This window comes from Echeneis naucrates, chromosome 24 (assembly GCF_900963305.1).
Source record: "Echeneis naucrates chromosome 24, fEcheNa1.1, whole genome shotgun sequence".
Lineage (NCBI taxonomy): Eukaryota > Metazoa > Chordata > Actinopteri > Carangiformes > Echeneidae > Echeneis > Echeneis naucrates.
The window spans coordinates 11,820,878-11,846,647 of record NC_042534.1 but is presented as its reverse complement, the minus strand read 5'-3'; the positions used below and the strand labels follow the sequence as shown (position 1 = coordinate 11,846,647).

Genomic DNA, 25,770 nt, shown 5'->3' with positions numbered 1-25,770 from the left:
AATCCTGGACTTCTGTCATTCTACTAGTGTGCTTGACCATTTTTTGCAGGTCTGGTTCTGTTTTGACAGCTGTAGAGATCGGCTTGCACAGGAGACGAATTTTTACTGTAAAGTAGGCTCTTCAATTTTAAACCAGCATTTCCATGTGTCGGTAGAATAAATAATTACACTATTATGCACTATGCACTTTATTGTACATAGATTTGATTACTAAACTTTACAAGAACAAATAGCATTGAATTGGCAACAATCCATCCAACCCTTGTAACAAGCCTTTAGAAATACAAAAGAAGATACAGGCGCACACTGAGCTGCTGATCAGTCAGAGAGGTAGATTTTCTGAAGGACGGCAGCACTGCGATCTTAAATCAGAGGTTGAGCTGTTAGTTTGCAGAAATGCTGCAGATTTGAGGCATTTGGTGGTAGCACTTGAGGAGCAGGCGTACACACGTAGAAGCCTGAGAGCTCCAGTCAGTGACGCCGAGCTGCACAACAACAAGCCTCCCTCCCGACTGCTTCCCACTCTGGTTTATCCTCAATTTGCATTCACAATAACTGCATTTTTTTTTCGTGCTCACTGAAAGAGAGGAGCTCTGCGTCCTTGAGGCACAGCAGCAATCCGACATGAACTCTGGAAGGTAAAGGCAATTTTATTTTTAGCCATATGCGACTTCAGTTGTTACCATGTAAATTTCGCAATCGTCCCTGAACGAATGATGGATGACAGTTTTTTTTTGTTTGTTTGTTTGTTTGTGTTTTCGGAGGGGGGGGTTTTCGTGTCTATAAGGCTATCAGTTCAGGTATCTGTATAACGTGATCAACGCCGCACTGATATGTTTACAGTACAAACGCAGGTGGCGGACTGCATGAGACTAGATGGGTGTTTTTTATTTGTTTCTTTATTTGCTGTGGGGGGTCGCAGGAAGGTAGTAGAGGGTTGTACTGAGACATCGCTGGACAGTGCACCGTCAGAAGCATGTCTGACTCAGGCAGAGTGAAAGGGTGTCACCCTGTCCTCCTCCAGCACTCATTGATCATTGATTATTGGGGAATTATCGCCATGGAATCAGGTGAAGCAACACCTGAGTTGTTTGATTTATTTAAATCTCTCTTCAATTCAGTAGGTCGTTTACTCGCGTATCTAGCCTGCGTGCAAAATCTGCTCTGTTTTGAGGGAGATCTTGTTAAAATCCTTACATGGATGCATCCGTAGAGGAGCCAACAGCAAAGAAAACCTGGTGCTATATATAGGTGAAGTGCGGAGGGGTGCTGAGGATTGCTGTGTCAGATTCCCACTCCCCCTCTCTCTCTGTCATTCTCCCTTTGTGTGTGTGTGCACCCAGAATTTCTCTGTTTATTCAAAATGAACACAAGAGTTGGAGATGAAAGGGAATTTCATCCAAATTATTCAGGGTGGTGCAACCACAGCATCAAAGCCATTTCAGGCTTGAATGCATAGTTAATCCTGTTTTCTGTGGTTATCACAGACTATATGAAGTTCTCAAATGAAATGCATTCTTTAATCTGCAGTTGCGCTCTTTTGTAAAGTGCTTTGTCACCTATTTTCCTTCCCCGGCACCTCTGCTTTTTCTGTCTGTCCACGTGTCTGCTGGTTGGCACAGCATAGATGTTGCTTGCAGGGACTGTTCTCTCCTCAGTTAAGCCTATCACCATTTTGTCATTTGCGTCCACGCTCAGCAGACACTGAGAAGAGAGAGAGAGATGCCGGTGTCTGGGATGCTTCACCGCCTCCTTCTGGCCGGGACCTGTCTCTGTGTCTGTGGAACCCCTGTCCACCTCTCAAACTTGACTCCCACACAGGACAGCAGCTGTGACGGATTGTGTGGCAGCTCTGGCGAAATTGTCAGGTCAACACACACCACAGATATCAAGTCTAAACCGTCTGATACACAGCATGTGACTGGCCTCATATTGAATGTAGGTGTAGGAGGAGGGGCTGGCCCACATGTACCACCTGAGGGGATAGCTCCAGCTCCAGTGACGCAGACAGGAAACGGGGACAGTCTTGATGAAAGATCTGGGCGGAGTGAGGCTGGTGAAGAGGCATGGGGCCAAAGAAGCAAGGTAGACAATGTCAGGAGCTCATCTGAGATGGGAGATGCTGAAAGACAGCTGGGAGCAGCTCCGGTGCTGTCTCTGGAGTCAGAGAGTCCCAAGGAGAGCGTTCCCATCACTGGTGAGCATAAAACTACTGCTGCAGGTGGGGAAAAGCAGCTTAACATTCTAATGAGCACTTCAAATCCAGGTGGATTTCGGGCCTCTGCAAGAGCACCACCACAGTTGGAGTATTTATACAACCAAGGTGCAGAGGAGAGAACAAGCCTCCCTGGTGGAGATGATCTCCCCCAGGAGAAAGACCCACAAACCAGATCACTATCCTTTACAGAACCTCCAAAGCCTTCAGCACGGATCCAGACACTGACCTCTCACACTCCCATCCCTTCTTTGGTTTTTGCCTCCCCTCGGACCTCCACATCTTTGACTATTTGGGGCCATGACGGAGCTACAGAATCCTCCCTTCCTGATCCCCTGTTACCTGAGATTGGACCAAATCTGATGCCCAGAGAGGATGGACCAGAAAGTGTGTGGACCGAGGCGGTGAGACCTGGAGGAGGTATGTCAGAAAAGTTAGAAATTCACAATTAATGTCAGTGGAAAATTGACACAAGTTGGTTTTTATGGGAAAAAAATTTTTTCTCTAATCCCTTATTGGTCATTAATTCCAAATGTGCAAGCTTAACATACCAAGAGGGGCTCCAAAGGAGTGTAAGGTAATGCTCTGCAGTCATTGTCACCCTTTAGAATACCATCCACAACAGGCTGTATTTTCCAGCTTGCTGGATTTTGCAGGGTTTAAGGAGGCTTCATTAAAAAGTGCAGCGGAAATGAAAACGACATGTCTAGTGGCAGAGATTGCCTTTGATGATTGGCAAAGAAGGCGCCCGCTTTTCCCTGCTCCTCTTTGAACCCCAGCTGGGACCCGTGGCAGTCTAATTACTTTCTATTCCTGACTTGAGACTGGAAAAAAATAAAAGAGAACGGCTACCATCGGAAAAAAGCTGGTGGGAAAGTGTGTTATAAAAGCCTTTGGAAGACTCACCCCTCCCTCTCTATCTCTGTCTCTAAACTCCCCAAAACCTTTCTTCTTTTCCTTCCTCCCCTTCACACTCCCAATCCAGACCATTGTAAAGAATCAAACAGGTTATTGTTCAGTGAGGCAGGAGAGGGAAATGGATTAGAGGAGTCTGTCTGAGCCAGTATGTGTTCCTGATGTCCATATGGGGATTGTCTGTTTGATGAAGCTTCCTTCTCAAAAGAAAAAAAAAAAAACAAAACTCAATTCCCAAAATGGCATTATGTAAAAAGATTGTAGCTTTTTCCGCCTACCTTATAAATGCTTTGGGCTAAAGGAAATGCCTGAGAGATATGCAGTAACAGTTTCTCCTGTGGCAGCCCCCTCTGTGGTAGCCTTTTATCTGAAAAGAGCTGTTTTCCCAATCCTCCTTTCACTGTGTCTTAGCTGCAGAGTGAACTTTGAATTTAATGGGAAAACTAAATGTTTATAGAAGTAGCTGTTCTAAAAAGCTGCGTCTGTCATAATATTGAAGAAGCTATGTGCTGATTACCCTACTTGCTTTGCAAGAGAATTTATACATTTCTCATTGCAGCTGTCATTTGGGTTAGAAAAAAGTGCACATGCCTCAACTTGTCATTATTTGCTTTCCCTAGTTTACTCACTGATTTCCATTAAAACCGGCTGCAGTTTTTCACTGACTAGCATAAGGTGCAAAAAATGATTACCTATTTATATAGAATTGTAATACATAAACATCCTGACCTTCATTTTGCTTCTGTGTGTGTTTTGACAAACTGCAGTGGATACTGTGGTCCCACTGTCTCAGGATGAGGCCACAGACGGCACCATGTCATCAGAGGCACTCCCTCTCATCTTTGAGCCTTTTGAGGACATCGCACAAGAACGGGCTGCAGCACCAGCACCCGCAGTGGTCACGCTGATACCTAGCAGCGCTCAGCCTCCTGCTGCCATGGTGACCGGAGGAATGCCTCTGTCAGAGGTGGTTCCGGACCAGCTGGTCACCGCGGAGACAGATAACGACAGCCCCTCGCACACCCCATCTCTTCTGATGCCAGACTGGACGTCACCTTGGCAGACATCTGGCGCCGAGCTCCTGGAACCAATCGGCTCCTTACTTCCATCTGTTTCTCAGCAGCAAGCTGGAGCTGAGCCGGAGGATCATTCAGAGAGAGGTGAGAGAGGTGATGGGGCTTGACCAGAACGAAAATTAATCTCAAAGCCAACACGACGCTCTGGAGAAATGTCTTTATTGCAGCTTTATATGATTTACCTTCATTCTTACATATCACATGGTTTTTAAACTTTTTCCAAAGCTCAGATTGTCCTGTATAGTGGAGCCACCTGAGAATACACATCCACTTTTTATGATGGAATTATGGTGCCAAAACAGATCATAGCAAAAAACAAAAGTAAAGCTCAACTTTGTAGTACACTTTCCTTTCTGTTTTATTTTTATTCAATAATATTAAAAGTTTAAAGTTTATTAATCCAGCTTCAAAGCTCTTTTCACACATTTCAAAATGTCAAGGCTTGCTTATAGTTTATTTTTTTTATTTATCCTACATAATGTACTGCTTGACTTTTGGTTTCAGCATTTCCTACACAATGCCATGCTTTCTGTACTGTATTGCACTGCACTGTACCGTACTCAACAAGTGGAAGCTAATTTTTAATTCAATCTGGTCAAATTCAGATCCACAGTTATGAGTCAAAATTCAACATTCGGGATACCAAGGATAAGCAATTGAGTCTGTCTAGGCAGACACTGAGATCGCAGTGCATTGAAGTATGCTGTGTGACGTTTCTATACTAAAGGTATCTTGTGCATACATTTATCTGAGGGGATAGTTCTACTTTTTGATGTATTTGTGACATTTTGTCTGAGTCATTGAAACACAACAAATTCATTGTAAGTCTAATAAGACACACACCTTAAACAAGCTAAACAAGTCTGAGTGCATTTAAAAAAACATAATTTATTCCTATTTATTGAAAACCTGATGTGGTTTTTTAACTTACTTACATATTCGCTATCACCGAATCATCCCCTTAACAGTTTTTTTTTTCATCTTAGTGTTCTTTTTTATTGCTTTTATTTTGCTTTTAATCCTGATCAGTGAGCTTTGTGAGCACCAACCCATGTTTGTTCTGTGCTGTCTTAATTGTCTGTTGTCATTAATCTATGTGTGTATGTTGGGATGCCCGCTCTCGTTACTGAAAACAAATCTAACTACGGATACTAATAAAGCCACCTTGAACCTTGAACTGATTCAACCTTTTACACAGAATGACAAAGTTAATATATCTAAAAACGTCCTCTATTCTTGCTTTCTCCTCTTGGTATCTGGGACATGAAGTTGCAGTGAAGACATCTGACCTCGAAGGTGGTGACCTGCCCACCATTGGCTCTTCCCTTTCATCATTCCAGCACACTATGACAACTGTTACCATGAAAGCCCATCAGCCTGTGCATAAATCAAGATCAGGGTTGGAGGAGATGGAGTCTGAGGGTAAGATGAGTTTTATCACCTGGGACAAAAATAAATAATTGGAAATGTTTAGTCATAAATGGGGCTGCTGATTAGATAACTCTGTTCTCTACAGAGGAGCCTGATGAGGATGAGGATGATGAGAACTCTGAGGAATCTGTGGAAGAAGAGAGCGAAGAGGACCTGACAGATACACCTAAAACATCGTCAACACAGCCTCCTTACAGCCTGATTCCTCCTCCTCCTGTCTGGGTCCAACGCAACCAGGGGCTGAGTATGAAAACATGATTTATAAATATAATAAATCTTTATGAAATCTTTGAAATCAGTTTTGTTTATAAAATATAACAGCACATATTTAACGCTAAAGCGATTACTTGTTGCTCTCTTGTAAAAAGTACATTTCCAAACCAGGACCTGTTCAACATAGAAAGAAGCTTGACATGTGTTGCCTTGCTAAATCTGTGGCTTTTTGCTTCCAGTGCGAAGTTGGGTAGAGTTGATCAGAGAGAAGGTAAGACTGCCACCTGCTGTCCCTGGAAAGTACTAAATGTCCATCAATAAGTTGTAAAGTCAAATAACATAAACATGTTAATAAGAAAAAGAGTTGTAACTGTTGGTTGTAAAAGGTTCATAAGACATGAACAATGTTTTCCTGTTTGAAGAAAAATAGTGGCCAGCAGAGAGGTTAAGGACATTTGAAGGTATTCAGAGAATTATTATTTTCATGAGACTTGTTGATCATAATGAACAACTATAAAATTTGTCTAATTTTTTCCCCCATGCAGAAAAATAACCATCATATGTTATCTAATACGGCAGTAGAAGAGAGCTTAAATGATTTCACCTGGATGAGATTTTTGTCTTGACCTGAGTGTCTACACCGTTGGCAGGCGGGTTATGTGTCTGGAATGTTGGCCCCTGTGGGCATTGGCATCACCGGCGCCCTGCTGATTGTCGGCGCCCTCTACAGCATCAGGATGATTCACCGCAAGAGGAGGAACAGCTTCAAACACCAGAGAAGGAAGGTCAGACAGCCAGAGGTCAATACCCTACTTGATTAATTACTTTTTGTGTTTGTCACGTCACTGAGTCTTGTTGTCCCAATGTATCTAATATGGCCATTTATTATGTGTTTTGAATCGACTGAGCTTGCTTTTCCTCTCTAGCAACCTCGAGAGCCTGGTACTAGTCGCCAGGACCAGGCCATGCTGCTGGCTGACAGCTCCGAGGATGAATTCTAATGAGACTGTTTTAGACTCCTCTCGTTGGTGACCAGAGGCCGATGATCCTGTAAAGGAGGCTCAGCGAATATCACTATCGATATGACTAAAGCATCTACAATCTCTCCAGGCTGTTTGGCTGTGACTCATCTGATCCACAGAGTGTGACTGAGTATAGGGCACAATTTGCACAGGCTGCACAAAGGTCAGTTTTATATCCCCCCGCCATTTGTAAAAGTATCCATGTGGGCACTGTTGGGTATTATTGGGTAATCTTGACTTGTGGCTTGGCAGGGTTAATTTGATGCACTTTCACTTAAAAAAATTGCTGCTTGTAAAAACAAAATACATCAGGAGGGTATTGCCAAATGTTGCTGGAAAACAGAGGTATTAGCTTTGTGGCATCAAGGGGGAACGTAATGCAGACCAACAGGTTCTTTGTGAAGTAATAAAAGGGCTGTACAAGAGTGAGATTACATATACAATGTAAATAAACATACTGTATATGTAGTTGACTTGGGATCAGTTGTGGTAGTGTAAATAGAGACATGTTAAAAAATGTGCAGCATTTTGGGAAAAATAAGCAGCTTCAGCTTTGTCCTTCAGCCAGAGCTCCAAGTATAATTTAGCAGAAAGCTAGTTATCTTGACAGAAGCCTAACCAACCCACCAACCAGTTCACAAATAAGCTCAAGTCAAGCTATGACTCAATTATTTATTCTGGGAAAAAATAAATATATAATATAAACATGACATTCCTCCATTTTCCTGTCTTGTCTGGGAGAAGACACTTCCTGGAATCAATACTTACAACTGCAAAATGCCAAACAACCCATGTGTTACGTGTTAATTTGAGTTTAAGAGGTGCTAGCCGGTAGATTATGTTACTGTTGAACAAAGTAACACTAACTGATCCCTATTTACCATTTACAAGCAAAGCTTAACTTAGTGTCTCCTGGCAAACCTTATGCATTTCCTCTACAGATACAGGAATGCAATCAGTCTTGATATTTAAATCCTGCCAAACCCCCCCCCCCCCCCCCGAAAAAAAAACAAAACACACAAATGAACATTTTTCCCAAAATGCTGAACTTAGAACTTAGAGATTCACATACATTTTAGAAAACTTCACATGAAAGTCATTTGCATCAACACTTACTTTAAATGTGATTTCGTGTAGGTGTTGATGTTTTATTAAAAATAATTTGTTCATAAAAGTTACTGTGAAAACCACATACAAAATACCATTATCCTGAAGGTATGTAGCATAAAACAGATTTTGATGTACAATATAACTCATGAACTAATTCCTCCGCCACTTGCAAAATGCTGATTACTCATAAGTGCATGATGTCTATTCATCTATTCACACATGACACCTTGCAGACATTTTTTCCTACAGTGTTTCTGTTGGCTGGTGAAGCATAAACACAGGATGCTGAGTTTTGTTTGTTTGTTTTTTTTAAACCAGGACAGTTTGCACTAAAGTTTTATGTGTAATAATCTGATCCAGACAAGGGCAGATAAAGGAAGCATTTAGCCAAGTTGAGCCCAGTGTCCTTGAGATAAAATGAGATGTGATCAGATTAAGTTTTGAGCTGTTACTTTTTGGAAGAAAAAAGGAGGAATTGACAAAAACGTCCTCTGTAATTCAGTGAAAAAGGAAAAAAAAAAAAAAAAAAAAAAAAAAAAGTAGAACACAAGTCATTAGGTCATGTTTGTAACACCCATGACTTAAACACTAGAAACACTAGGTCTACTTTACGGAAAATGTATTTTCTGTAACTTCATGTGTGATATGCTTAATGTATAACTGCCTGTTCATATGCAATAATACTGTTTTAGGATAAGCGTGATGTAAAATAGTAACACTTTTGTCTCTTTATGTAGATATAAAACATGATGTGAACAAATAAATCTTTTAGATGTCTGATTCTGACTTTTGTATTCTGATACCTCTCACTCCAAAGCGTAAAAGAGTTGTACTTAAAAAAAAAAAAAGAAAAAAAAAAAGACAGACAGCAGACAAGATAACCCAGTTTACAGCATTAAAAAAAATCAAATAATTTATTTCTGTGTTCTTTTTCCACATTAAATAAAAGCTATCGGACATTTCCAGATCAAAATCAAGAGAGGGGACAGGGAGGAGGAACAGGGGAAACAGAAATCCAACATGCAAAAAACTCTTTACTCTCCCCTTTGCATACTTCATGGATGGCGGTGGAGGTGACACTGACCGCCCTCAACAGACTGCGGGAAGCCCCTGTGGTTGGTTGGTTGTGGGGACTATAGCATTTTGTGGTGCAGTATGGCAACGAATACAAATGTTAATTATCTGACCAACGAACTGGTTTCTTGGGGAATGAATGATTGTAAATGTAGAACGGCCCTGGGTGAGGACAGAGAAGACGGGCTGGGACTGTTGGAATAAGCAACCTGGATAGCACAATGGATGCTTGGGATGAGGGAGAAAAAACTGCCTCTGACATATAAACGCTGAACTGGTCTATTAAATCAAAACTGATGTCAAATGCAGAGGAATCACTGTCAGAGAGACGGATGGGGAAAACTATGCAGCACCACAAGCCATGGCTACAAACTGAAACTGATGTCAAAGCCCTTCAGTCTGTGATGATCTTAACAGAGCCTTTTGGCTGAATGTGGCAGGCTGTAATGCCCATATACCTAATGGAACTGCCAGAAGTTCACAGAATTAAAACAAAACAAAGATAAAAGACCCTTAAATTTCTATTAGCAAAATCTAAAACACTGCTTCATGCTGAAAGAACAAAATGGGTTAATTTGTTATGGTGTAACAAATCCAGTGTGTTCGTCCATCAGTAGTCAGTGTAAAAGAAAAGTGTCAGTGACAGCGAAAGGACACAGAAGAATGGGGGGAAACAAGTGGAACAGAAGATTTAAGCCTCCAGAATACGGCAGGAGAAGTTCAACTAGGGTGATAATTGAAATAGAAGTGGTTCAAGATGAGCAGCAAAGAAAGTATTGGGCGTTAATGGTCTAGGTTGTCTTTGCATGCTCATCATTCTTGTTACATCTCTGGATAGGCTAGAGTAGCACAGAAATTAAAAATAAAACTCAAAAACAAGGAAAAAAAAAAAACAAACAAAAAAAAAAACAAAAACAAACAGAACACACTAAATCGCCCCCTTTCCCCACAGATGATTCATCAAAGAAAACATGCTCTCAATAAATCCCATGAATAGAACAACACTCGTATACAAATCTGAAAAAAGAAAATAGGTCATCTGATCCATTGTTCCAAATGCACACAGACAAACTTACATACACAGGCTGTTATGTGGGTGGCAACTCTGTAAACATCTACTCTCCCTTCCAGTACTGGGCTCCTGGGATGAAATGTCTTGGCTGAAAGGGTGAATAAGCCCAAGACATGAAGGGCATGTAGTGTAATTCAGAGACTCACTCATCTGTCCTTCAATCATTTAAACATTTAACTGGAGACTTTAGTTTGTTGTGCAATCAATATTTGCAGCAGATTGTACTCTGATTTTCCATTATGCCACTTGGCAGTGTCTTGGCAATAACTTCTACTCTGAATATTGTAGGCAAGATAAAACCGCACAGAAGTCCAGTTGCATAATTTGAAACACTACAATGGAAAACAAAACTACATTTTGTTTTCCAATTTGACTTTGAAATCTGAAAAGCTGGTTCAGGGTTTATTCTCTCCTTAACTATGAACAACTTCTGCCTTCAGTACGACACAAACTGAAATCATAGACTAAAAAAAAAAAAACAAAAAAAAAACCAAACCCAAACCCAACACATGCTTTTGTTCCTTCCTGTTACTAACAAGTCCTGTTGTCCTCATTAGGCTGGAACAAAAACACAGCACCGTGATTTTCCTGTAGGGGCCTCTGAGAGTAGAGAAATAAAAGTCTAACAGAACAGAACCACGCTGTTGTCAAAATAACAGGACACACACATTCATCTGTACACACGCGCACTGCAGCAATTTCCAAAGAAGTGCATCTGATCTTTGTTCATTTTACTTTCAAGGAAAAACAAAAAGCGGCTGAAGCTAATTTTTCTCTGCCATAATTAGTGTGGATTGAAAACGTCCAGGTGCCTCTGTGATGTGTTCTGGGCTGCAGGTCTTAAAATGTTAGCGAGGTTGGTTGTGCATCGAGTCAGGGCACCTGGGAAGTGCATTGTGGGCTCAGCCGCTTATGGCAGCATGAGGTTATACAGGTGTATAGTAGTATATCTAAATAAACTGAAAGCAAACAAAAGAATAAAATATAATCTGCTAAGAATACTTGTCTATTTTCCTTTTTTTTTTTCTTTTTTTTTTTTAAATCAACACACACACACACACACACACACAGCATACTCAAACAGGAATCCAGCATATCTAACACTCTGCCATCGGTCTGGTACTGAGGGCAGACCAGAGGCAGACAGAGACTGCACCATGTCGCCTGTTAGCAGGCAGATCACTGCAGTCGTGACTGAGAGCTCTGATGAACTGAGTGGCACTTGCAAAGAGGAGAATCAAACAAAGGTTTTGATGAGTGATTAAGTGAAGGACGATGAACTGAAAATAGGTGAAAAAGTTTGAGGTGCTAATGGAGAGATTTGTTTGGATCAACTACTCTGCACCAACGTTCTTACACCAAACAGAAGGGATTGGAGGATCAGCCTCAGACTGGGTTAATCAACACACACTCTCACTTCACACTTATTCCCACACTCACATTAAAATAAATGCATGCATATCTTTACAGGCTTCAGACCTGGAGGCTGAGGCAGGTGATGGAGACAGCAACACTGAGCTGCTGCTGCGCCCACTGGACAGGATGGGAAACACACAACAGTACACACAGTTCCAAACAAGCATGTGCTCACAGTCACACAGCCACGTTCACTTGCTCACCGCGAAATCAAACACACCACATACACATGCACACAAAAACAAGTAAAATACTTGCTTTACCATAAAAAAAAAGGAAAATGGGAGAAAAAAAAAAACAAAAACAAAAAAAAAAAAAACATGAGGCAATACAAACACAGTCATACTATAGCTTGTTCCATCCCCCGTCCAACTGACATGGTTAAAAAAACGAAACACAGAAATAAACTCCACAAATATTTTCTTCCCAGTCTGTTTATACTGCTCTGCTTCCATGTTTCACATGATGTTGTTTTCTTTAAGTCCTGTTTTGTCCTGTTTTCTGGAGAAGGATCTGATGTGGTGCTGTGTCCTCTTGTAGCATCCATGCTTGATGGTCAAAAGGTCTTCTAATCCCCATTCAAGGTCATCCCAGAGACCACCTTCACTCACCCCTTCCTCATCACAGAAAGTATCAGGGGCCCCTTCATAAAAACATATCAGGTGGGATTTCAGTTCCTTTCTGCCTAGACAACAGTTGTTGAGGAGTCAAGGACAAAAAGAGGGTGCAGCAGCATGTCTGTGCATACCTATGTGCATACTCCTTATGGTTGTACACAGGTGCTTGTGTATGTGTGTGTGTTTGTGTGTGTGACTGAGTATGTGTTTGTTGCTGTATATAAGAGTGAAATGACTGGGGCAGAGCTGAGGCTGTCAAGCTGATAGTGTAGGAGGTGAACAGCTCTCGCGGTCCCGTCCTCCCCTGTCCCCTCTTCTTTCCTTTAGCGGAGCCACAGTTTGAGCCGCAGCGCGTCCACTCCATTCAGGTAGTATCTGAACAACCGCTTGTCTCTTACAAAACCCAAGTTCTCGTACAACTTCAGGGCTGATTTGTTGGTGATTTCAGTCTCCAATACAACCTGGGGACACACAGGTGGTCATGCCAGATCTTTGTTATATGAGTGAATGGACTGACCGACAATTCCTATCAGCTTCCTTGGGGCTGTCGCAAATTCTGGTGTGATTGTGGGCCAGCAAAGCCTGAAGCTTCAAGAGACCTGAGACCGGGGGCCTTTTGCTCTAATTGGTCAGAAACATGCTCTAATGAATACAGACACATTGTGAGAGTAATTAAGTTTTGTTTTTGAGACCAACTATAACTTTTGGTCCTCATTTAGTGAGGGCACCAAAATTAATGACAGCAGTAACTGTAATTCAGTACTGTACTAGGACAGAACATGATAATATGCTTGAGGTAGATGGCGTGCATATGAATGTTAGTTTGCCTGTCCAGCTCAACCCTGTGATGAATAGCAAGCTACCTGTCCTGAATGTACCCCACATTGGCACACAGTCAGCTGGGATTGGCTCAAGCTAGCCCAAAGGTAGTCCTCATAGGATAAGTGGTATAGCTAATGGCTAGATATGCTAAGCTCATACAATACAGTTGAACTCCAGTGAACAATAGTTTATCATAATGTAGTAGTAGTCCCAAGAAGGTATAGTTACCCAAGATTTTTTATGCTATATTTTAAGATGATCCAGTATCTGAGTTCTAAGAATCACTTGTTAAAATACATTTACAGGGAAGATCTGGTTGCTTCTGTTCCCATGCAATTTGGTCTGTTAAATACTTCTAGTATTAAATGTCAGCCCTCTACAAACCTCTGATTTGTGAATAAATGGTAATCCTTACTGATTAGACCAGGAAATACATGTATGCTGGTATATGTTTAAAACACCTATAAGTGTGTTTTAAGTTTAAGAAAAAGTCTCACCTCATCACAGTCTCCCTCCACCATGGCATAGATGGCCTTCTTCACCAGATTAGTACCTGAAATAGAGGAATCAAATTTATCATTAATGGAGTAAGGCGAAGGGCGAACAATGTCACTTCACTTTAAGTATAGAGTTACACATCAGCACTGCAACACATACATTACCTAAATGTCACATTTGCATGAGAGATTTGGTTGTCAAAGTCAGCATGAAAAATGCTTCAACGCAACTTTGTCTGTGATGTGAATTAGAAAGAACACACTCACCGATACTTTTCCTTCTGTGTTTTGAATCCACGGCCAGCATAGCGATGTAGCCACGACGAAACATCTTCTTATGCATGTCAAGCTTACATACGATGGCTCCGACACACTCCTGCTCCACCATGGCCTGTGACACACACAAAAACATACACAGTGGTCAGACCCACTGAGAGTTTAATGGAGTAGCTACTGAGAGCTTAGCAACAATTCTTCCCCAATTCCTGCCAACCTGCCACTTTGGCTGGTTCTCTGACCTTTATTTCAGGGCACTTCCTCTTATATCACATGTGGGGCACCAGACAAACTGGTACTGGGAAGTATACGACTTTGAGGCTCAAAGAAAAAAAAAACAAACAAACAACTGACAGTGTTTTCAAAATGAAAAAGGCCAGGGCCTGGGCTGGACACTGGGCTTTTCTATAGCACAGCTGTCTCTGAAGAGTCATGGTAGTATAGAGTGTGAAGTGCACAGATGCCTGGACAGCTCAAACCACCGATGGGCATTGTCGTCTCAACTTTTCTTCTAATGACAACCTTTAATTCTAATTAATAAGGGTCCAGGATAGAAAATGGTTGTTGTGCCTTGTCATCATAATAACCCAGAACTATTCAGATTCCATACCAAGCTGCTGTCAATGAGACATTTCAGTGTGTGTGTGTTTTTGTCTTAAGTACAGGGCAGCACTGTGTTTGGCTGCCTTTGAGACCCGCTGACAGGTGATGGGAAGCCATGAGCATGTGGTCACACCCAGCTCCATTAATGCTGAGCAGCTTCAGGCAACCATAGTCCCCGGACCGGAGGGGAGCTCACTATATGTTGACTCGATGAACGAAACCACACAGTGAATATGAACGTTGTCTTTGTCGTTGATTGAGCGAGTTTGGGTGATATACTCACCAGAAAGCAGAGCTGAGGCCAGTTGTGGATGAAGTACCTGTACGTATAAATTGAATAAGGCTCAGACAAGTCCTTGGTAATCAATCTCATAATCCACGGCATTTGCAGCTCCGACTCGTAGCGAACATATCGGATGCCGTAACTCTCCTCCTCCGCTCGCCCCGGAGAGCTGTTCAGGTCGAGCCGGGCCAGCTCTGCGGCTGGCGGCTGCTGCTGCTCCGAGGCAGCGGGGTCGTCCTCTCCGCCGGGGCCGGCAGCGTCCGGCGGCTCGTCGCTGGGCGGTCTCGGTGGCTCCGTGTGGTCAAACTCCTCTTTCCCTTCGTCCCCGGTTTGGCTGTGGGCCGCCTTAGTTCTTGTGTAACCCGGCATCCCGTTCACGCTATTGTTAACCAGGGGAGAGTGACGGCCGTTTTTAGAGAAGGGGCTGTGGCCTTCGTGTTGGCAATGATCACTATTGTTTCTTGCGGCCGGAGCCCCCTCGCAGCTGCCGCCGCTGCTGTCACAGTTGTCAGGCCGGTTTCCTGTGTGCTGGTGGCTGTTCGCGTCCTCCGAGGGGCTGACCAAGCCGTTCAGCTGCTGCTGCTCTCGCGCCTGCATTTTAAGGTGCAACGCCGCCGGGCTAGCTCGAGCTAGCATGTTTTTCTGCTTCTTCTTTACCGACCTTTTCACTTCGCTCACCGGCTGAGGCTTGTTCCCCGTACCGGAGGACACGCAGTCCTCTCCGTGGCAGGCCGGCTCCCCGTCTCCCCCAGCCGACTCCGCGCTCCCAGCCCCGGGGAAAGGAGGAATTTCAGCCGGGGATACAGGCAGTGCGCTACTAGGCCCAGGCGGCACTGTGGCCATCCCACCGCATTAAGGTGGAGATTCACTCTGGGAAAACGTCGAACACAATCTCATCCACAACACGACGGGATATACAAACAATATACAATTTAGTTCGCCGACTAGTGTGGAAATCCGGGGGGTTCGGGGCCAATAACGTATCCGCTCGCGACGTTTGTCGCTGCTTTCTCCTCGGTTTCCCAGCTGCCGAAAACTGATGTCGCATCAAACGCCATTGCAACAGCAGGCAGAGACGTTTTACGACAGTGGTGTAACGCATGACAGAAGCAGTTTTTTGGACACTTCAAGCTGTTTTTAGATGCTACCATTCACTTCACATTGGATTCAACAAATTGAAATTATTTGTATTGGCTTTTATATTAGATTTTCACTCTGTTGTCTATGGTAAGCATATTACCTTTAAATTGAAAATAAAAGTTGTATTTCTAAATACCTGTCACAAGTAAACACTTCACGCCAGATTAAAATTACGATATTTTATTGTTTTGTTGATTCATTGAACTTTTCCTGACAGTTTATCCTCTATTTGAGGCTTCCCCTTCTTACAGATGATACAGATGGAGCGGTCATTTTTTTCTTACCAGCAGGGGACGCCGTTTCAAATATGATTTGGACAGATTGCATCTTTTTCCTCTCTTGTAGCAACATCACTGAAGTTTTTCCAGTAGATGTCGCCAGTAGATTAGTTTCCTGGCGTCTCCCTGCACGTGTTCAAGGTTCGTTTATCCTATCCAGACTGTGAGACCTAGTATACTCTATTTTGCGATTTTCACAATGGATCGCTCCCTTATCCAGTTACTCTTTCTTACAGCCGTAGCTGCGTAATGTTATGTGTAGATTTATAACACTGGCTACAACAGCCTGACAAATAAGTAGGATTGCATGATTTCAGTGCATTAGAGGGGAGGGTAACTAAGATGAGTGCCCCCAAGACTTAAGATGGTTTCTGAAAAGAACATTGCATTCATCCAAGTTTCCATGGTTGGCTTTGACCTTGAATATTGATGGACTTAATGAGTAACAAAGCAGTGGCCTCATTTAGAAAATTTGGATAGCGATGGCAAACTGGTACCTCTGAGACTGTTGGGGTGGCACATCAAAAGAAAGCCATAATTTCAGGGATTCTGTTTTTACTGTTGTAGTATATAGGCAAGTAGAAAACTATGGGAAAGACTTAGGGAATGGCTTAATGATAAACCTTTGCGTCCTGTGTTACAGTCAATGTCCCTAATGGTCTGATATGCATTGACTAATCATGGTGCAGTTAAAAATGTTGAGTTGCAGGTTGAACACCTGCTTTGGAAGGGTCCTGCCTTGATGTTCATATTCACTGCTCTCTTAGGGATGTTGTCTGAACCTGTGTATCTTTATCAAGCTCTACCTCTGCGAGCTCCTCTGCAACCTCCTTCTCCTCACTACTAAGCCCCCCCCCCCCATCAGCTTTCTCACCTCCACTAATTTCTTTCCTTAAACAAAAAGTGTTATCTGTGTTTCTCTTCATTATTTTGCAAATTGACGTAGCATACAGTACTAGTCAAAAGTTTGGACACACAGTTTCATTAATTCAAATGAAAATCAAAGCGCATCCAAAGATTTGACTCGGTACTGTCAATGCCTGCACCAGCTAGTGTCAGCTACATTACTCATTTTGGCATGTCAAAAAACAAGTCAAAAAGAGCCAGTGGGGAGGGCAGCAAATTTGCCTATCTGTAGGATGTTGTAGTTCATCCTGGGTGGCAGTATTGCACTATCATATCCAAACTCTGGACACTCATCACTGTAAAGATAGAGAGAGGGGGAGAGAGAGAGAGAAAGAGAGAAAGACATTTAGGGAACTTTCTATTCAAAAGACGCAACTTGTTTCCTCTGCTTGGCATACAAGCTCTGAGGAATAGATAGATGGATAGATAGATGGGAGCTCTATAAATTGTATTGAGCAGGAGATGCTGACACCTTTTGCTTTTTCCCTTCTCTTGTCCTATATTCAACTACCATGATGAGTTTTCTATAGATAGAAGGAGCATCCTATTTTGTTTGTAAATATGTCAGAGAGAAAGAGACGGAGAGATAGACAGGAAGAGAGACGGCCCTTTGAAAGCTAAGCCTTGGGGCTGAGAACTCTCTGAAGAGCTCGAATCAGACATGCACAATCAGTTCCCCTCTTCAAATCTCCTTTACAGGCCTATCTACTTGAACAGCCTTCTCTTAATTACTTTCTCTATCACTTAGCGAGCTGTGCCTGGGACTAGGAGCAGCAGTGTCTTGCCAGAGACACTTGGCTGGTTTAAAACCATATTTATATATCTTCTTTTGCACAATCCTGTCCCGTACCTTTTCTCCCCCTCCTTCTCCTTTTTTTCCCTCTCCCCTTTCATTCTGCACTGTTCTTGTCTCTCTGAGGTTCTCCCCATCCTGTCTCTACCCTTTTCCAAATATCTCCAGGGCGTCAGTTGCGTCATGTGACTGGTGTGCTTGTGATTACAGCAGTTGGCACCCATCTATGAGGAAGAACCCAAAACACCTTAAAAAAGACAGCATGTATAGAAGTTTTAGGTCAGTATTGGCCTTAGTAAAAAGTGACAACATGGTCAGGACAACCAAGGCGGACACTGACACTCCTTTATCTATGAACTGGTCTCAGGGGCTGGAGGCCAAGCTTTGGATTGAACGCCCCCCACCCACCCACTTCTCCTGCCTATCATGTTGGCTTGCTCCCCTTACTCTGCACAGTTCTCTGTGTCCTCCTTCATTTTTCTTTTTTTATTTGTCTGGCGTCTGGTCCACTAGAGCTGTATTTAATTAGTTTCTGTTGGGTTAATTAGGGGCTAAAGTTAGGGGGTCGGACCAGAACAAAAGCGGGTCAGGCTGGACGGATGCAGGTGCTCCAGAGTGGTTGCCAGATTCCACCGTCCAGATTAAGATGGCTGCAAACTGTCTGGAGTATTGGAAAGAGAGAGAGAAAGAGAGAGCCACCATTGGATCATAGGGGAGGAGGTTTTTCATCACATATGGGATGGCAGCTCCTTGCACGCCCTTGCTGGCATCATTGTTGTCATTTGATAGATTTCAACATTTTATTCTTACATTTTCCACAAGAAATCTACTCACACCTTCTTTTCATGTCCCTTCCCTCTCACGTAACACTGGCACACATCACATAGAATTGATATAATGTATGGTGTGTGCATGTGATGTCTATGCCAGTCTGTTTCCCCACTGCCATACCAGGTAATGTGTTCTATGTTCTCATTCATATCGCTCCCAACACACTTTTTTTTCATCTGTGAGTGGCAGCTATACCCCTTTCACTTTGCTTTGTTGTTTGGCTGTTTAGAGTGAGGGGAAAAAAACAAACGTGAAAAGGACATCAAATGGCCACTCCAGACAAGTGAAGTATACATAAAATGAGCAATTCAAGCCTGTGAAGTGTACATCACTTGTTTAAATGCAGTGATCACCTAAATGAAACACATGAAAACAGTAGATATGAGTCGAGAAAAGCTTAAGGAGAAAGCACTTTGAAGGCTACCTCTTTGCTCATTGTACTTTTGGCTTGTTCATTAGTTTTAAAATATTTCAAGTGCTATATTTTATACTTACAGGCTATAAAAGATTATATAGATTCATCGAGACAACGTGTGTAACTCTGAGCAGAAAAGACCCCTTTTGACCTTTTATTCTACCCTTTGGAGATGAACAGAGACCAGATAAACTGATAGGAGCCAGACAGGAGAGCAGAGGAAGAGAGGGCATCTCTGGCATGGCTGGAGCCCCCTCAGTGTGTGAGGGTCCTGGGGCCCTTTAGACAGGCGCCAGCCCAGCAGGGAACCAGAGACAATCACGCAGCACCAGATTCAATGCACAGAGATGGAGGGATGGAGGGAGATGAGGAGAAACAGGGGAAGATTGAGGGGGAGTGTGTAGTGGGACAAAGAGCACTGAGGAAGGTGGAGGACGCGACAAGGAGAATAGTAGAAAGGTCTTGGTAGAGAAGGAAAGAGCAGCTGAATAAAAGTTGAAAAGCGACGGCGATGGAGAGGGAGAACACGACATAGTAGATCAAAAGGAGGTGAGAGGAGAAAAAGTAAAAGGAAGAAAGAGCAAGCTAGAGAGAGATAGTTTATATTCCCTCTGTAACAGTCTTTATCACCAGCCCAGATCATGGTGTATGAACAGTGATCCAAGTCAACCATCTGCTGAGGCTAGATAAGCCTGGGAGAGCTGGGTATTGAGCTGTCACTCAGGGAGGTGTGCAGAAAAAGAAAGAGAGGAGGAGAGAGAGAAACAGAAGAGAAATAAAGACAGAACAGGAGAGGGAGAGAGATCGAGAGGGAGGGGTATGTGCAAGGTAGGAAAATTCAAAGCAGATTTGCACAGACTGGAGAGCAACCGTCTTGTTAGAGAAAGACTTAACGTCAAATAGATGTCCAACCCTGTCCTGCCTAATCTTCAAATAATCCTACAGCTAATGAGAAGAACAATAAAATAAGGCTATTTATTGGTTTTTATTTTTTTGTCAACCTACATCTCTCTCTTACACACATATACACACAGTCTTGTACAAACGCATACATCCACTCACATCATCACAGCCAATCTTACTAATGATGATATGAAGCTGTTTGTTGTTTTTTTCTGTCACTGACAAACACATATTCACCCATGCCAACCACAGTCAGTGATGGGTACAAAATGAGGCTGTTTACTGTTTTCATTTACCTCATAATTATCACACACAGCTAAAAAGTGTGCGTAAGGAGGAGAATGAAGGGGGGGCGGAGACACCTCTTCTGATAAGGAAGATCCCCAGATTGGAAGATGGGCTACAAATTGATTAAGCTCATGTGCAGGTAATTAAGTTAAATCCCATTTAAACATACCCCGCTAAACCCTTACTGGCTAAATATGAATGACATTTTTCTCATGTATATGTGTGAGATAGAGAAAAGGGCTGACTATCATGACCAATGGTTTGTGTCATCATTCACCCATTTTCGTGTTTTCATGGTGCACATTCAATTCTAGCTCCATGTGAACCTTTAAACACAGAGATCTGTGTTTATAGTGTGATACTGTGGTAGTACAGGGGCATGAATTAAGGCTGGAAGGGGGGTCAGGCCCAAGTGTGGGGGTTAGGAGGGGATTAGCTTAGGCCAGTTGGATCATTTTACAGCCGAAGGACCCCCCCCTCACCCTCTGCAGTCTCTTGGACAATGAGGATTAAACTCCTCTTGTTCCTCAACTCCAAAAAACGGCAGGACGACAAAGACACTATTCCTCCTGGGTCCCCTGGCTGTGGCTGGGAGCTGAGTTGAGGGAAGGGAGGGAGGGATGGAAGGAGTAAGGGGGGGGTGGAGAAGGAGCAGGAGGGAGGCAGGGGGTCCATCATAAAATTAATCCCTTCACAGTTTCCTCTGGGTGCAAAGTGAGATATGAGGCAGACATGTCTAATGAAACGCTACAGTCATCTAAGGGCACAGCGATAAAAGCATGTATTAAACTAATGGAGCTCGTCATTAGTTCCTCTATTAAGTGGATCGAGAGGGTTGTGCTCTCCTTTGGTGATCAGCACGGAAGATTAATCAATTCCAACAAAAGTCACTTCTCACATTCTTTCATTTCTTCCCTCACACAGGGAAGTTGTATTGCAACTTAGCCCGAGCTATCTTACCCATAATTCTCAGGGTTGAAATGACTGAAGTACTCAGCTTCTATTTGTATTTTTTTTTTTTTTTTATTAAAGGTACAGTTTCTGCATCGGTTAAATATGCTTCTGCACTTTTTTCAAGATTTGTACCAGCCAAGACTTTGCTTGCTATGGTTAGGCTTAGCTTAGCCTAACCATAGCAAACCATTTTCTTGCCTTTATTCACATACAGCCCGAACTTTGAATGCTGTACCTGCTCTGTTAAATCCATAGAAAAACTACTGGGTTGCTTTCAGGTTATGTGTTCGACTACAAATGTGTGTTTTTTACACTTCGGTTTCTGCACAAATAAGACATGTGACACTGTGTAAACATCTCATTTACTTCTCATAACATCTCTTTACAAGTGCTGGTGGATGAAATTTGTCACCTTCAGAGAGAGCCAGATGTGTTGCATTTTCAGTCTTTACCCTAAATTATGCTAACCCACTAGTCTATGTATCTTCAAGTGTGCAGATGGTAAATATATATATATATTTTTTTCTCAAACCAACCCTTTAATTACTGAGCTTCAGTTGGTTGCTACCTTTGGACAGAGAAAAGCTGTTTTCCATTCCAGCCTTTATGCTAAGCCAACTGTCTGTCCCTTTAAAACTACATTGTAAGCTACAAATACCAGCTGCAATGTATTTGTCTTGCATGTACTTGGGCATTCTGTGAATAAGAAGTATCATAAGCTTAGTGAATTGAAAAAAAAAAAAAAAAAAAATCCTATGTAAAAGCCAAGTGTTGAGCAGTGTGTGATCATAGCCTCAGGCCTGGTGATTAAGTGTGTATGGGGCAAAGTGTCCACCCAGGGACGTACTACTGGGCTCAGTATGTGGCAGGCTTATTGAGGGAGATGGATTTGGTTGTCCTCACAGTGTTTGCAGTTACAAATTCTGTAACAGCTACTGTTGCTTATAGGAAGAGCAGAGAAAATTAATTTTTTGATGGTGTAACGCATATGAGCAGATTTACTGGTCAATGTTCAAATGAAGGACAATCAAAGAGGAAGAAACAGAAGTCCACAGGTTTTGATCTGAGTAAGAAAAAAAAAGAGAAAATAGGAACGTGAAGAGAGGTGTGAAAATAGAGAACCAAGAAGGAGGGCGAGCAGCACAACAGAACCAGGGGGAGGTAGAAGAGAGAGGAGGGGCCTTTCATACAAAAAGGCTCTCTTTTACTTAGAGAAGAAAAAAAAGAGCAAAAGAAAAGCTTGTTCTCGCCTCCTGGACGCAGTGTCAAACCCAATCAGTGTCTGGTCTGCCAGCGCTGCTCGTCTCCCAGGCACCAGCTCACAATGGAGGCAAGCCTCGGCCGCCACACCTCTCACTTCCAATCTGCATCCTCCAGGACAGGCCTGAGAGCAGGAGGCTGCGGGGAGGGACAACAATACATCTCAAATGGCCAAAACCTCATCGAAAAATCCTTGTACAACAAGAATTGGATTAGTAAAAGTAAAAAAAAACAAACAAACACTAAAAGTAGCTTTATGTCAGTTTATTTTGATTTTCTATAGTTAATGTCAGTTTTTATTGTTTAAGAGCTGGCAGAAGTATGACTTATGATAAATGACTGGAAGTGGGTGGTGTTATTGTTCTTAAAGATTTCCAATACAAAGGAGGGGACTTAGTGTCAGTGTGTGTACATGAAGCCAAAGACAAACATGGATAAACTGCTCAAGGGTAACAACAACCAACAATCCCTGAGCTGTGGTGTCCCCGTGCTAATAAACGTGAGCAGCAAGGCTTGATCCTCAAAAACCTCACCACTCAAAAAAAGGAAAAATGTCTGTCTTGTATAGACACCCCCTAAATCGTATTGTTGAGCAAATCCTGTATTAAAAGGAAAGAGTTACTCTGCATTTATACTCTTGAAGACTTTAGTTAAGCCAGTGCCTCTGCCACTTTGCAGCGCGGGCTTCATCGAGCCTGAGTAAATCCTTCTCTCAATGGCGATTGGCTGAAGCCAAAGGGGCCATCTTTTTCACACGCTTCCTCACTCGCCACTCCCCCCACTCCCTCTCGGCTAGTGTTTACCCGTCACCAAACAATGGCTGGTTACTGGCAATTAAACAGCATTTTCTGAGGAATCCGTGGCACTGGTCTAATGGCATTACTGTTGGATGATTCAATCCTTGAATAGTCAACAGGATTTTGCCTCTCACCAGGAAAATACTGCTTCATCGAATTACCCGTATTACATAGATTTAACCAAAGCTTATGATTCAGGGTTCACAGATTACTGCTCTTCTAAAGATGGTGGGAGAAAGGAGTGATAGACCAGGAGAGTGATGACTCCAACGCCTCAAAGCCAGCCGTTGCTTTCCCTGGCACACTCTTCTCCGAAAAGGCTAAAGCAGGCCAAGGGTTTATCCGAAAACATTGCAGATTTACAGCGATTATTCATTTACCTGCATGCACAGACATCTTTTCTTTTACGGTGCTTTGCTTTTCTGACATTAATATTAGATGATGTAATTCCTGAAAAATGGTTTAGTCCACAACATCTACAGTCATACACACACTCATGCATGCAAGCTATAGGAGCCAAACTGCACATTGTGCCCTTTGACCTTCCATGGGTCGAGTTGGGCTGGGCAGCTCAGGGAACCAGGAAGACCAGCCAAGTCCATTATCTCACAATGAAGGGCTAATTACTGGGCCTGCAAGCCTCAAATCACACGGCAGCAGACTGCCTGTCTCTGTCCTCCGCTCACCCAACATCTTAATTGCTCTTTTATTCTCTCTCTGTTTTTACTGTGCCTCTCTACCCGACTCGCTCCTTCCCTCGCCTCACCCATTTTCACACATAAAAGCAAGATGCTAATTGCCTGCTATGGAAATATTGGGCCTGTGATTAGCCAGGCAGAAGGCTTGGCTGGCCTGTGATTTTCCCTTTCTGTATAAGGGAGTGTTGAGCCAGCACCCTGGGCATAAAAATAGGAAACTGTGGTCGTCTGCGGTGAAAGGAAACTAATTTTTCCATCATTCTCATGCAAGATGGGGTTGAAAGTGTGAAGACTTTTATTGTGCTCCAGTGACAATTTGTCAGACTGCTATGTTGACGAAATCTTGATGAACACAATTACAGGAAAATTAGTTCAGTTGCTTTCATGCACTGTTGGTGTGTTATTACTAGCGCTGACAGTAGAAGTCAAATTCTTTGCCCCTTGTGGTTTAAATATCTGGACAATCAGTCCAAAGTGTCAGTCTAAATTAATACAAGAAATTAAAAACCAGTATGATTCAATTGATAATCCTGTTTTTGTGGCTTTATCAATGATGAGTACCCATTACCCAAAACCTCATTACATTCCCCTCCTGACCCTGATTTATTGCCTCAATTTGTAGGTAACCTACTAATGATGGTTGCACAGAATCATTTAACAAGACAACAAGGGTTTGTCTTAGTTGTTACATATGGAAATGAGGCCCAGTGGGGAATTTGCAGTTCCTTCACTTTTCAGCTTCTCCTCATTTTAACTCTGCCCTCTCTGAATAATTGTTCCTTTTATAAAAGATAGTTTCCCAAGTTTGATGAAGAAGTGGCAGCTGTGACTTCAGTCTCTTTTTCATTCACGAAAAGGAACACATTTTGTAAGGTTGCAGGTATTTTGTCTTTCTTTTCAAATTTATATCCATTTCCAATAAAACCCTAACCACCAAGCGTCGTTCAACCAAATGTTGTTGTTTTTCCTATTGTGACTCATTGCTTTGCTAAGATGTTAATTTTACTAACTTTAACACAATCAGAGTCATTTGTCATTTGACCTCAACTTTGTCCCAGTGCAAACCAAAGCTTTTTGAGATCCATGGCGGATATTGAAATACGCTTTCAGACACTTTCCCTTTGCAATGGTTCCTCAAGTGCTTTGTCCAAGATGTTGGAAAAAATGGCGAGGGAAGACGGCCCGCAGTTCCCAGTGGTGGGAGCAATGGAAAGCTTGGCGGGCACAGTGATTGGTGGTAGTGGGGAAGTTTGAGGGCCAAGAAGGGTGCAGGTCGGCTGTTCAAAGGCTGGCTTCTTGCATTGTTGGTCAGTTGGGGATTAAGGTCCTCTGTGCAGCAGAATAGCCCCTCTAATTAAAAAGGATAAGAAGGCAGAAAAATAGCGAGAGGCACGGGAGGAAGCAAAGAGAGAGGGAGAGGGGAGAGCAAATTTGCAGAGAAAAGAAAGAAAAGAAAAACTGTTTTCAGTGTCAATCCAGCAGCCGGGCCCATCAATTCAGACTGGATTAACTTTACACTCCTCCTCCCTGTTTCTCTCTTTTTCTCTCTCTGTCAATCTCTCCCCAGTCTCTTTCTGTCATTCTTTCCATTTCAGAATTTTGTTCTCCCGGTACACTTCATTATGTCAAAGTACATTCTAACAATGCATTACATTTATTAATTTATTACAAAACATTGATGTTTTTCAGTGATTCACCATGTAACCATCATGCAAATTTCTTTTTTCTTTGTTGTCAGTTGCCAAATTTGTGTGCAAGGTTAAATCTCACTGAGTGAATCGAGCCAATGGCACCACTGTGTGCGCCTGTGTTTGTATGTGTGCTGCTTACTATTTGCAATCATCAGAATGTGAATAGAGGCGCTG

General features: G+C 42.7%; 2 protein-coding genes across 5 annotated transcripts; one reads left to right on the top strand and one right to left on the bottom strand.

Moving 5' to 3' along the window:
- The first annotated feature begins 519 nt into the window (after positions 1-519).
- Positions 520-8,762, top strand: armh4 (armadillo like helical domain containing 4). Of its 4 annotated transcripts, XM_029496668.1 has the most exons (9): positions 520-638; positions 1,699-2,197; positions 2,267-2,635; positions 3,898-4,290; positions 5,476-5,628; positions 5,723-5,881; positions 6,090-6,121; positions 6,501-6,650; positions 6,777-8,762. In XM_029496668.1, the coding sequence occupies exons 2-9, from the start codon at positions 1,723-1,725 to the stop codon at positions 6,849-6,851; spliced, it is 1,806 nt and encodes a 601-aa protein (XP_029352528.1). In that variant the 5' UTR covers positions 520-638; positions 1,699-1,722; the 3' UTR covers positions 6,852-8,762. The 4 variants fall into 4 exon arrangements, with proteins under 4 accessions (XP_029352528.1, XP_029352527.1, XP_029352526.1 ...); XM_029496667.1 differs by having other exon boundaries at positions 1,699-2,635; positions 6,501-6,635; XM_029496666.1 differs by having other exon boundaries at positions 1,699-2,635.
- A 2,393-nt stretch (positions 8,763-11,155) lies between these two features.
- Positions 11,156-15,653, bottom strand: naa30 (N-alpha-acetyltransferase 30, NatC catalytic subunit). The gene is made up of 4 exons (XM_029496607.1): positions 14,643-15,653; positions 13,748-13,871; positions 13,481-13,536; positions 11,156-12,622 (listed from the first exon to the last, which is right to left on the bottom strand). The coding sequence occupies exons 1-4, from the start codon at positions 15,483-15,485 to the stop codon at positions 12,485-12,487; spliced, it is 1,161 nt and encodes a 386-aa protein (XP_029352467.1). The 5' UTR covers positions 15,486-15,653; the 3' UTR covers positions 11,156-12,484.
- Between the last annotated feature and the right edge of the window lie 10,117 nt (positions 15,654-25,770).

Coding starts and splice junctions, on each gene's coding strand:
- armh4 (XM_029496666.1), top strand. CDS start 1,723: ATGCCGGTGTCTGGGATGCTTCACCGCCTCCTTCTGGCCGGGACCTGT. Junction 2,636..3,897: donor GGCGGTGAGACCTGGAGGAG/GTATGTCAGAAA, acceptor GACAAACTGCAG/TGGATACTGTGGTCCCACTG. Junction 5,882..6,089: donor CCAACGCAACCAGGGGCTGA/GTATGAAAACAT, acceptor TTTTGCTTCCAG/TGCGAAGTTGGGTAGAGTTG.
- naa30 (XM_029496607.1), bottom strand. CDS start 15,485: ATGGCCACAGTGCCGCCTGGGCCTAGTAGCGCACTGCCTGTATCCCCG. Junction 13,872..14,642: donor GGCCTCAGCTCTGCTTTCTG/GTGAGTATATCA, acceptor TGTGTGTCACAG/GCCATGGTGGAGCAGGAGTG. Junction 13,537..13,747: donor ACACAGAAGGAAAAGTATCG/GTGAGTGTGTTC, acceptor CCTCTATTTCAG/GTACTAATCTGGTGAAGAAG.